The sequence below is a fragment of the Trachemys scripta genome, chromosome 19 (genome assembly GCF_013100865.1).
Source record: "Trachemys scripta elegans isolate TJP31775 chromosome 19, CAS_Tse_1.0, whole genome shotgun sequence".
Taxonomy (NCBI): Eukaryota; Metazoa; Chordata; order Testudines; family Emydidae; genus Trachemys; species Trachemys scripta.
The window spans coordinates 22446774-22459987 of NC_048316.1; the positions used below are offsets into that span (position 1 = coordinate 22446774).

Here is a 13214-nt window from a genome sequence, read left to right on the forward strand (position 1 = left end):
TTCAAGCCTATATCTGTGATGCTGTGTCAGTAAGAATATCAAATCTCTAAATTTGTTTTCACTCTCTCTTTGTGGTGTCTCTGGATACTAGAAATCATAGTCACTTACCACATCTTCTATATCAGATAGTGATCACTTGGTCCTCCAGGGCTAGACAACCACCTAGTTTCCACTAACCCAGAAGTTTTTGTTTTATGCCCAAACAATTGAGCTTTCTTCTGATTCAAAACACATTGTAGGATGTGACTGATGATACAATTCTTCATCCAGGCTAACGGCTTAGTAATAACATTTTTGCTTTCGTCTTCATATTCATTTTATCTGGCCTTCAGAGAAAGGGAGTAAGTGTTGACATTTTTGGAGAGAAATCATTCAATACGGGGGCTATCGTGGTGTCTCAAAATCTTCAAGAATGACCAAAATGACTATTTTGTTATCACTGCCACAGTTTCCAAGTACAGGTGCATCATAGGATCCTTCTGCCTTGCTCTCTTCTCCAGTGGACTTAAAAGTGAAACATATATATTGGCCCATCCTTTCTAAACCTCGCTTAGCCCAGACTTCCATTCCCCAATAATTATCTGCCTCTCTTCTTCCCTGTACTCATGGTATAGCTTGCCACGGGCTGACTGCTTGCTTTAATGCACCTGATCAATCAGCAGTGGTTGCTGTAGAGTGATATATGACTACGTTACTTTCTGCTCAGCAGTTTGAAGCACATATCTCTTATTCTTCTAGCCTTGGTATAGAGTTGGAGACCAAATCTAGAATTTGAGCATAGGTTTATTTCTATTTAGTGCATAGTGCTATTTCTGGACTACCAATATAACTAAGAGAGGAAGAGAAAAATGTTTGAAATTAAGAACAAGCTGCACATAAAGTCTTCTCCAGTATTCTGTTTGCTGCAAATTTTTATTTTTTTAACTTTTATTCTTCAGTGTAAAACTTTCTAGAAAACTTCTGCTTGAAATATGCTTGGGATTCTGACAGGAAAAGATTTCTTGATACTAGCTCAGTATCTTTCCTGCCCTGTTATATAGAAAACAGGATAGAAAGATTATTGAAACTATTACATTAGGGCTAATGTTATATCCTATCCCTTCATATTGATCTGTAAGTTGTTCCATTGGCTTTCTTTCTGTTTCCTGTTGCTTTCTTGCTTCATTATTGAAGGGAGGATTCAGACCCATCCAGGTAATTTTAACTACTGGTTCTGCATGGCATAAGTGTTTCTTTATCACATATTTCATTATTAAATTAGTGAATGTATTAATGTATGATGCATATCTTACCTGTTTAGTTTCAAGATTATTAAGACTGTAGTAGGAGTGAGGGCTTCTAGTGCCCTGAATGCTTCCACATCCCAGATGCTGATGCTTGTCTTAAAGAGAGTTGAGACCTGAGCCACATATCATCAGGTTGCTTTGTTCCCTGGGGTTTCTGTGTGGGCTACACTTGTGTGGTGGGTTACTTTATGCAAGTGTGCTGGAAAAGTTTGGTGCAACTTAGAAAGGGGTTGCCACCTTTTTGAAAAAGGAATGCAGGACATGTAGGCCCTTCAAACTTTCAGCAGGGTAAAGAGGATAAGTACGGGGGGACCTACAACCCCCATAAAAGTCTGAATTTTAGCTTTTCTGGAATTTTTTCAATGCAGTTTCCTTGATCTTTTACTGCCTTATCAAATCACTTATAAAGTTGGTATTTTTTTCAATCTACTCCACCTATAAAGTACATTTTGCATAGAATCCTTTCCTCTGACCTTTAGTCTGAAAGCTGGTGCATATAATTCACTAGACACACATTAATAGTTACACCATTATAGTTTAAAACTTAACTGTTTGCTCTTAGTCTGTCTTTCTCACTTTGTGCCTAGTAAAACTGAGGATTGTGTGTAAATGGCCATTGTTAAAACACTAATGGAAACTGTCCTGCAATTTTCTGAATGGGTGGCAACCCTCTGAAAGTGTGTTTGTTTGTTTGTTTGTTTGTTTTAAATTACAGTATGGTTTTCTCTACTATTATTTGATATTGCAAATTCATTTTCTTTTCAGGAAAAAAATAACTTTTTGACTTTTTTTGTTTTCGTTTTTTGCTTCCCTCCTCTAGTTTTTTCAGCGGCCTCAAATACAGCCTTCTAGAGCTGCCATCCAGAACAGCAGCCCTTCTATCCGTCCTGGTGCGCAAACACCAACTGCAGTCTATCAAACCAACCAACACATCATGATGGTTAACCATCTGCCAATGCCGTATCCAATGCCCCAGGGCCCCCAGTACTGTATACCACAGGTAATATATTGCCTAAGCACATATGAACTTGGAAGAGATACAGTTATTTCTCCTGGATTAAAAGAAGGTGATCTTTGGGACTGCAGGAAAGGTGGAGGAAAAGGCTGATATAATTAGCAGCATAACCCCTGTCCTTTTTCTTCTTTAACTGTATACATTTATCTATTAAGGCAGAGGATAATCATAAATTGTATCCTTTTTATATTTGGGATAAATTATTATTGTAGAATTTATTCGCTTCCTTTGAAAGAGATGATGGAAAACTAAATTCCTCAAAAACATCTAGTACTGTAACAGTTCATAAATTGATTTAAGAGCTATGCTATTACTATTAAACATTGGGCTTTCTTTGAGTCCTGCATTACAGAAATGAGGGGAATTAAATCAAGTTGACTATGGTCTGCCTCAGCACTGATTTTCTGCATATTTTTACCTCAAATGACACAGCATGCATTTCATTATGTCATTTTATTTTGCGGGGGCAGGCAGCATTCTGAATCTGTATTTAAAAGGACTTCATAGTCTCATTTTTAGGAATTTTTTAAAACCAGGTTAATTATAGCATCTGTATGTAATGCCATATCATATGACAATTATTTGTAAATTCCTCGTAATTTTTCTCTCCCAGTATCGTCATAGTGGCCCTCCTTATGTTGGGCCTCCACAGCAGTATCCTGTTCAGCCACCAGGGCCAGGCCCATTTTATCCAGGCCCGGGTCCTGGAGAATTTCCCAATGCCTACGGTAAGCGGGGTGGAGGATTGTGCATGGTTTGGAGAAGGAAGGTGTTGCTGGATATTTGGGGTGGGGAGATGTTTCTGGGTTTGTTATTTTTCTACAGCTGGTTTAATATTGTAAAGCCAAAATAATTCATTTCAATTCGAAACAGCTGCTAAATTTGAGCTTGTTGTGCTTCTGATTAATCACTCTGTGATCATACATGCACACAGTTTTTTGTTTGCATGAATGTTAGCAGAATAGCTGTTGTTCATACAAATATCCTCAATCATGTGCAAAAAGGAGTATTCATGTGTGAACAAGAGTATTGGCTGTTTGTTATTCACTGTCTAATCATTATTATTATTATTATTATTATTATTTATTATTAAGGCTGTCGATTAATTGCAGTTAACTCACACAATGAACTCAAAAATTGATTGCGATTAAAAAAATTAATCGTGATTAATCGCACTGTTAAATAATAGAATACTAATTGAAATGTATTAAATATTTTGGGATGTTTTTCTACATTTTCAAATATATTGATTTCAATTACAACAGAGAATACAAAGTGTACAATGTTCACTTTATGTTATTTTTATTACAAATATTTGCACTGTAAAAATGATAAAAGAAATAGTATTTTTCAGTTCACCTCAGACAAGCACTGTAGTGCAATCTCTTTATCAGGAAAGTGCAATCTACAAATGTAGATTTTTTTTGTTACATAACTGCACTCAGAAACAAAACCTCAGTCCTAATTCTTGTTCAGCCAATCGCTAAGAGAAACAAGTTTGTTTACATTTATGGGAGATAATGCTGCCCACTTCTTATTTACAATGTCACCTGAAAGTGAGAACAGACGTTCACATGGCACTGTTTTAGCTGATATTTACATGCCAGATGCACTAAAGATTCATATGCCTCTTCATGCTTAGGCCATCGTTCCAGAGGACATGCTTCCATGCTGATGACGCTCGTTGAAAAATAATGCATTAATTACATTTGTGGCTGAACTCTTTGGGGGAGAATTATATGTCTCCTGCTCTGTTTTACCGCATTCTACCATATATTTCATGTTATAACAGTATTGGATGATGACCCAGCACATGTTGTTCGTTTTAAGAACACTTTCACTGCAAATTTGACAAAATGCAAAGAAGATATCCATGTGAAATTTCTAAAGATAGCTACAGCATTCAACCCAAGATTTAAGAATCTGAAGTGACTTCCAAAATCTGAGAGGGATGAGGTATGGAGCATGCTTTCAGAAGTCTTAATGCAAAACTCTGATGCAGAAACTACAGAACTCAAACCACCAAAAAAGAAAATCAACCTTCTACTGGTAGCGTCTGACTCAGATGATGAAAATGGATATGTGTCGGTCTGCACGGCTGTGGATCGTTATCGAACAGAGCCCGTCATCAGCATGGATGCATGTCCTCTGGAATGGTGCTTGAAGCATCAAGCGACATATCAATCTTTAGAGCATCTGGCATGTAAACATCTTGCAATGCCGGTTACAACAGTGTCATGCAAACGCCTGTTCTCACTTTCAGGTAACATTGTAAACAAGAAGCAGATAGCATTATCTTCTGCAAATGTAAACAAACTTGTTTGTCTAAGCGATTGGATGAACAAGAAGGAGGACTGATCGGACTTATAGGCTCTAAAGTTTTACATTGTTTTATTTTTGAATGCAGGTTTTTTTGGTACATAATTCTATATTTGTAAGTTCAACTTTTATGATAAAAAGATTGCACTACAGTACTTGTATTAGGTGAATTGAAAAATACTATTTCTTTTGTTTTTTACAGTGCAAATATTTGTAATCAAAAATAAAGTGAGCACCGTACACTTTGTATTCTCTGTTGTAATTGAAATCAATGTATTTGAAAATATAGAAAGTTTGGTTGTTATACTAATTATTAAAATTGCTTAGGATCCCAAAATAGTGTAGTTTTAACAAATGCTGACTCACTTTAAAGGAAATAAACTCTAAATGAAAATAAGTTATCACTTCAGTTATCATTTACTTGTCATGAACCAAGGTCTGGACTTTTTTTTGTTTATTCAGCAACAGTTAATCATAGAATCATAGAACTGGAAGGGACCTTGAGAGGTCATCTAGAACAGTCCCTGGCACTCATGGCAGGACTAAGTATTACCTAGACCATGCCTGACAGGTGTTTGTCTAACCTGCTCTTAAAAATCTCCAATAATGGAAATTCCACAACGTTCCTAGGCAATTTATTCCAGTCCTTAACAACTCTGACAGTTAGGAAGATTTTCCTAATGTCCAATCTAAACCTCCCTTGCTGCAATTTAAGCCCATTGCTTCTTATCCTATCCTCAGAGGTTAAGAAAAACAATTTTTCTCCCTCCTCCTTGTAACAACCTTTTACGTACTTTAAAATGTTATCATGTCCCCCCCTTCAGTCTTCTCTTTTCCAGATTAAACAAACCCAATTTTTTCAATCTTCCCTCATAGCTCATGTTTTCTAGATGTTAATCATTTTTGTTGCTCTTCTCTGGACTCGGTCTAATTTATCCACATGCTCCCTAAAATGTGGCGTCCATAACTAGACACAATACTCCAGTTGAGGCCTAATCAGCGCAGAGTAGAGCGGAAGAATTACTTCTCGTGTCTTGCTTACAAGACTCCTCCTAATACATCCCAGAATGATGTTCGCTTTTTTTGCAAGAGTATTACATTGTTTACTGATATTTACCTTGGGGTCCACTATGACCCCCAGATCCCTTTCTGCAATATTCCTTCCTAGGCAGTCATTTCCCATTTTCTATATGTGCAACTGATTGTTCCTTCCTAGATGAAGTACTTTGTATTTGTCCTTATTGAATTTCATCCTATTTACTTCAGACCATTTCTCCAGCTTGTCCAGACATTTTGAATTTTAATCCTATCCTCCAAAGCACTTGTGACCCCTCCCAGCTTGGTATCAACCACAAACTTTATAAGTGTACTCTGTATGCCATTATCTAAATAATTGATGAAGGTATTGAACAGAACTGGACCCAGAACTGATCCCTGCAGGACCCCACTCATTATGTCCTTCCAGCATGACTGTGAACCACTGATAACTACTCCCTGGGAACGGTTTTCTAACCAGTTTTGCACCTACCTTATAGTAGCTCCATCTAGGTTGCATTTGCCTAGTTTGTTTATGAGAAGGTCATGCGAGACAGTGTCAAAAACTTTACTAAAGTCAAGATATACAACATCTACTGCTTTCCCCTTATTCACAAGACTTGTTACACTGTCAAAGAAAGCTATCAGGTTGGTTTGACATGATTTGTTCTTGACAAATCCATGCTGACTGTTACTTATCACCTTATTATCTTCTAGGTATTTGCAAATTGATTGCTTAATTATTTGCTCCATTATCTTTCCGGGTACAGAAGTTAAGGTGACCGGTCTGTAATTCCCTGAGTTGTCCTTATTTCCCTTTTTATAGATTGGTACTGTATTTGCCCTTTTCCAGTCTTTTGGAATCTCTCCCGTCTTCCATGACTTTTCAAAGATAATCGCTAATGGCTCAGATATCTCCTCAGTTAGCTTCTTGAGTATTCTAGGATGCATTTCTTCAGGCCTTGGTGACTTGAAGACATCTAATTTGTCTAAGTAATTTTTAAACTTGTTCTTTCCCTATTTTTAGCCTCTTCTGATTCTTCCTCATTTTCACTAGTGTTCACTGTGTTAGATGTCAAATCACCGCCAACCTTCTTAGTGAAAACTGAAACAAAGAAGTCATTAAGCACCTCTGCCATTTCCACATTTTTTTGTTATTGTTTTTCCCCTCTCATTGAGTAACGGACCTATCCTGTCCTTGGTCTTCCTCTTGCTTTTATTGTATTTGTAGAATGTTTTCTTGTTACCCTTTATGTCTCTAGCTAGTTTGATCTCATGATATTGTGATAGTGACTTACATTTATAATAGTACACTTATCCCAAAAGTTTACAGTGATGTCACCAACCCTGGATTGTGTTATCTCTGAATGAATTGGGCAGTAGAAAAGGGCTGATCATAAGGGAGACAATTTCAGTTTATATTTCTGAAATCATCACTGCAGGAGAAATAAAGAAAATAAATGTGGCAATGACTCTTCTAATTCTGATACAGTAACTTGGAGAATACATGGTGTAGCTTTAATTTTTTGTTTTTCTGTTGATTCTCTTATCTGGCTTTTGAATCCCTTCCCACTCTCCTGACAGCATTTTCCTTTCTTTATTTTGTAGTTTGAAAAAATTGTTGTCCTGGTTTCTTTTGTGTTCTTTGAACTGGTGTGATTTCTTGCCGCATGGGCTGTAGTCTTTCAGTCCCAGTCTATTCTAACGCTGCCTTGTCTGCTGAGTTTCAATGTGCTGAGCTAGTAGGCCAGAGATGATAATCTGCAGTGCAGCCATCTATAACACAGTTAGTGCTGTTTAATTCCAGGCAGGCAGAGAACCTCTAGCCAAGGAAGAGGATGCCAGGGCATACAATAGGTGAATTGAGATTTGTCTGTATCATGCATTTATCTCCTGCTGTTGTTTCCTAGATTTGTAGGCAGGGCCGGCTCTGGCTTTTTTGCCGCCCCAGGCAAAAAAGCCTCCGGCCGGCCGCCCCTTCCCCCTCCTCCCCCCCAGCGCAGCAGTGGAGGGCGGCCAGAGCGCCGGGGGGAGGGTGGCGAGCTTGCCCGGGGCTCCGCTCTCCCCGGCGGCCAGAGCGCTGGGGGGAGGGCGGCGAGCCCGCCCGGGGCTCCGCTCTCCCCGGCGGCCAGAGCCGGAGCACCGCGCCGCCCGCCTCCAGGTGCCGCCCCAAGCACAAGCTTGGTGGGCTGGTGCCTGGAGCCGGCCCTGGGCTTGGGATACTATTTATCTCCTCACTGAAAGAGTAAGCATGGTGCTAGGCGCTGATCAGACTATTTGGAGTCAAAGAAGCTGAACTTGAACTTGTTTAATTGTGGCCATTAATATCAGATAGCATGTAGTTTAAATTTGAAAGCCTTCTTTATCACAAGAGGACAGGATACATAGCTGCTTTTACGCAACTGTGCTGTTGCCTTTTGGTCCAGCTGTGTGACACATGTAACTGCTACTGGCCTGAGAAACTTGTACTGTGTGTAGCTGCTAACCAGCCATGATCCAAATATCAGACAAGCCGACGAAAGTCCAGTGTAGACTGACTGTTAGTGTCTCTGTGCCTCATTTCCCCATTTGTAAAATGGGGATAATAGCACTGCCTTTCTTCACAGGTAGGTTTTGAGGATAAACTTATTGTTTGTAAGGCAATCAGATATTATGATGATGATGGTCAGGTAAGCAGTCAGAAAGAAAGAAATGGTCAGAACATTTCTGTCACTTGTCTTCAGGAAATGAAGTCATATCTCCAAAACTGTTAGTCAGAATTCTCTGCAGTTTTCCCCAGTGGCCTTGGCTTTCAACAGCTTGAAAATGCTTCCTTCTGTACAGCCACCTGCCTAGTGCGTTGGCAGGTCAGGAGCTGTTGTGTACAGTGCTGGTCTGAGCATGCAATCTGGAAGAAGAAAATCTCTTCAGGTCTTTGCAGTCTAGTTTTCCACTCCAGAAACATAGCCCTTGTAAGTCACAAACATAGCCCTTGTAAGTCATTAGACTGAGGGTTATTTTGCTTGACTGGATTTTACCACTCACTTCTGTGAGTGAAAAGAATAGGAGTACTTGTGGCACCTTAGAAACTAACAAATTTATTAGAGCATAAGCTTTCGTGGACTACAGGCCACTTCTTCAGATGCATATAGAGTGAAATAAATATTGAGGAGATATATATACACACATACAGAGAGCATAAACAGGTGGGAGTTGTCTTACCAACTCTGAGAGGCCAATTAAGTAAGAGGGAAAAAAAATTTTTGAAGTGATAATCAAGATAGCCCAGTACAGACAGTTTGATAAGAAGTGTGAGAATACTTACAAGGGGAGATAGATTCAATGTTTGTAATGGCTCAGCCATTCCCAGTCCTTATTCAATCCTGAGTTGATTGTGTCTAGTTTGCATATCAATTCCAGCTCAGCAGTCTCTTGTTGGAGTCTGTTTTTGAAGTTTTTCTGTTGTAAGATAGCCACCCGCAGGTCTGACATTGAATGACCAGACAGGTTAAAGTGTTCTCCCACTGGTTTTTGAGTATTATGATTCCTGATATCAGATTTGTGTCCATTAATTCTTTTGCGTAGAGACTGTCCAGTTTGGCCAATGTACATGGCAGAGGGGCATTGCTGGCACATGATGGCATATATCACATTGGTAGATGTGCAGGTGAACGAGCCCCTGATGGTATGGCTGATGTGATTAGGTCCTATGATGATGTCACTTCTGTGAGTGAAAAGTTCCCCGGCTCCTCTTTTGATATAGCTTGAACTGATGCAATAAGGAATTTCCTCAAGGAAATGCCACATATTAATTTTATTTTCATCAGAGTTTAGCCCTGTTGTAGAATAAGTCAGATTACTTTAGATGTGAGTGCAGGGCACATGGCCTACCTGATATCCTCAGAAGAATGCAGGATTGTCTTTTGAGTTCACCTGAATTCCAGTACACAAATATCAGACAGCTCTGGTATGTCACCTTTGTTTACCTTGAGCTGCATCCCAGGATTCTTTAAAACTGACTGCTCATATGAGCCATCTTGTTTCCAGAAAGGAAAAGATACCTAAAGATTGCTGGATATTGATGTTGTCAATTTAATCAACAATGCAACATGTGTTTTGCAATACTAAGCATGGTTTGTACTTTTTATGTTCTGCAGCATGAGAATAGAGCTACTGTTGTAATTAAATTCTCCGGCTCAGTTTCAAAATAGGTTGCAGTTGCGATTGCAACTTCCAGGGAATAGTTTGGTTATGGCTTTCTCTACACTGGATAAGAGTCCAGTCTTGTTTCTTTAATTCTATGTAGATTTTGTTCAGTGCTTGAAATAGTCCTCACAGGTCTCGCAGCTCAATAAAATGCAAGGAAGGGCAGATTTTCCTTTCTGTTAGTGTTGGCTGATTTCAGTAGTATTTTCAGTGCCTCTAGAAAGTTGTCAAGTATCAGAGGGGTAGCCGTGTTAGTCTGGATCTGTAAAAAGCAACAGAGAGTCCTGTGGCACCTTTAAGACTAACAGAAGTATTGGAGCATAATCTCTGTTGCTCTAGAAAGTTGATGCACGTGGCCATTTCCCCAGTCACATGAAAAAAAGTGGAATAATGACTCTCTCCAATTGTTATGTTGTGATGTCATATTCTGATTTGATAGAAGTGCAGAAGAAACTGCACATAGGCTACTTAGAAAATGGAGATTGAAACTGGGAGGGAGGATCAGAGGGCTGTCACTCACTTGCTGCTCTTCACTTTACTTCATTTACAAATGAACTGAATATGTGTTTCTATCTTGTTGTGATTTCCTAGGAACACCATTCTACCCAAGTCAGCCAGTGTATCAGTCAGCACCCATCATAGTGCCTACACAGCAGCAGCAGCAGCAGCCTCCACCAGCTAAAAGAGAGAAAAAAACAGTAAGAACCTACTCTTCTGGTACTTTCTTTATGGATCTCCTAAGTCTGATATAGCAAGGCTGGGACATTGAAGGGGACACTCTGATATAAAATTCAATATTAAACTCAGATTGTTACTCCCTCACCCTTTTGTAGGTTTTGTCCCCTCCCCTTTAGCTCCTTCTTAGTCTAGAACTTCTGATAATGGGCAGGGCATCCAGTAACAGTTGTGTATGAAGCTGGCCAGCTCATCTTATTTTTCAGTCTTCACAGTGTTGAATTTACTGGGTGGTGGTTTCTTATTCTAACTGTAGTAAATGTGAAAGCTGCTTATTGATACTTCAATTGAGAAGTTAATGCTTAGTGATTACCAAACATGGTATTTAGACATAGCTCAACATGTCTAAAATTGAAGAAATGGTAGGGGACAACTGAAGTAATGAAGACAGAATTCTCTTAAAGGAAAATATAAACATTGTTGAGAGTTGTTCGCAAGATAGGAAGGATTTCCTACATCTCAAAGTACAGGATATCTCTTTCTTTTGATTTCTTAAGATCAACTGTGACATTGGATGAAACTTTGTCTATTGAAATGGAAAAGCAGAACATTTAACTGGGTGGTACTGCAAGCAAGACATTTTTTGTACCCTTGTCATCAACACATAGCTGTGATACTAAGTCCCTTTTCCAGGCCTTCAAGCAGCTGTTCACCATCAGCTTCGTTTATGAACAGTCTGTTCATTTTTAACATCCAAAAAATATCATAGATAAATCAGTAGTTACGCCATAAAAACCAATTCAAATGCAAAGACTTAAACTTGATAAGAAAGTTGCAGTCTTGTATGCTAATAAAATTATATTCAATGTACAGTAGAACCTCAGAGTCACAAGCATCAGAGTTGCGAACTGACCGGTCAACCACACACCTCATTTGGAACCAGAAGTAAGCAGACAGACATGCACGTGCACACACGCACAAGCAAATACAGTTTACAGCGTAAACTGCTAAAAAAAACAAAGGGATCATTTTTTTTAAAAAAGACAAGATAAGGAAACTGTTTCTGTGCTTGTTTCATTTGCACTAAGACGGTTAAAAGCAGCATAGTAAAATTTCAAAACTGTATTAAGTCAACCATCAGTTGTAAACTTTTGAAAGAACAATCATAACATTTTGTTCAGGGTTACAAACATTTCAGAGTTACGAACAAACTCCATTCCTGAGGTGTTCATGATTCTGAGGTTCTACTGTAGCAGAAAATGAGAAGTTTTAAAAAATGATTAAAGCCCTTCTCCCTAGATATATTCTTCTAGACAGAATTAAACTCACAGGCTTACACTACTAAATACTGCAATTGAAGAAACAAAGGAAAAATTAAAGGAAGAACTAAAAGAATCAACAATGATATAAATGCAAGATGACTGGTTGAACATGAGATATGATCCAGTAATGCTACAAGCATCTATACAAGGAAAATGTATTTTTTCTGCTACTGATTCGTTGTCTGGAAAAAAATGTGCAGATTATCACTTTCTGATTGCTGTAGAGTCAATAAAAGAATGCAGAGAAAAGTATGACAAGGGAGGTGTTTTCCATTTTCTCAGACCGTAAAAATAAAAAGATTAGAAAACGTATCTGTTGCAGTGATCCTGACAAGCATATTTGTATTCAGTATACTCTTTAAACCTGAGAATGAAGTAAAATCTAACACAATACTAAAGCTCATAGTGCAAAGTCAAAAAGTTCTTCTGGACACCATTAGCCTATTATATTCTATATAGGTTCTCATAATGCTCATCAAAGTGTCTGAGCACCTTCTGGTAGTGCATTAAACCATGTGACTTCACCACTTGTTTGCTTTCTCATCCTCTCATAGGGGAGTATAGGGAGGGAACATGTAGAAGAATCACAGAAGATTAGAGTTGGAAGAGACCTCAGGAGGTCATCTAGTCCAACCCCCTGCTCAAAGTAGGACCAACACCAACTAAATCATCCCAGCCAGGGCTTTGTCAAGCCAGGCCTTAAAAACCTCTAAGGATGGAGATTCCGCCACCTCCCTAGATAACCCATTCCAGTGCTTCACCACCGTCCTAGTGAAATAGTTTTTCCTAATATCTAATCTAGACCTCCCCACTGCAACTTGAGACCATTGCTCCTTGTTCTGTCATCTACCACCACTGAGAACAGCCAAGCTCCATCCTCTTTGGAACCCCCCTTCAGGTAGTTGAAGGCTGCTATCAAATCCCCCCTCACTCTTCTGCAGACAAGCCTAGTTCCCTCAGCCTCTCCTCATAGGTCATGTGCCCCAGCCCCCTAATCATTTTCGTTGCCCTCCGCTGGACTCTCTCCAATTTGTCCACATCCTTTCTGTAGTGGGGGGCCCAAAACTGGACACAGTACTCCAGATGTGGCCTCACTAGTGCCGAATAGAGAGGAATAATCACTTCCCTTGATCTGCTGGCAATGCTGTAGGAGCAGGATTTTATAATTGTACTATGAGAATTAATGTAGGATTTGAAAAGGCTGGATTTTGGTTTTTAGTCTGTTGCTGCTGCAGATAGCTGCCAGAATTAAAGGCAGCTTGTCTGGTCAAGCTTTTCCAGTGTGGTTTACTACCTTCCGCAGCGCTTCCTTAATGGTGCGGTTCATGCGCTCCACCTGACCTGAGGATTGGGGTCGGTATAATATATGAAATTTTT

At 39.2% G+C, this 13214-nt stretch overlaps 1 protein-coding gene across 1 annotated transcript in view; it reads left to right on the forward strand.

Moving 5' to 3' along the window:
* The window catches only part of EIF4G3 (eukaryotic translation initiation factor 4 gamma 3), a gene marked incomplete at its 3' end in the record, with an annotated part of 356444 nt that overhangs the window by 169324 nt on the left and 173906 nt on the right, over positions 1-13214 (forward strand). Inside the window, 4 exon segments of the mRNA XM_034753512.1 lie at positions 1174-1194; positions 2107-2286; positions 2915-3029; positions 10432-10538. Of these exon segments, the coding sequence (XP_034609403.1) occupies positions 1174-1194; positions 2107-2286; positions 2915-3029; positions 10432-10538 (423 nt within the window).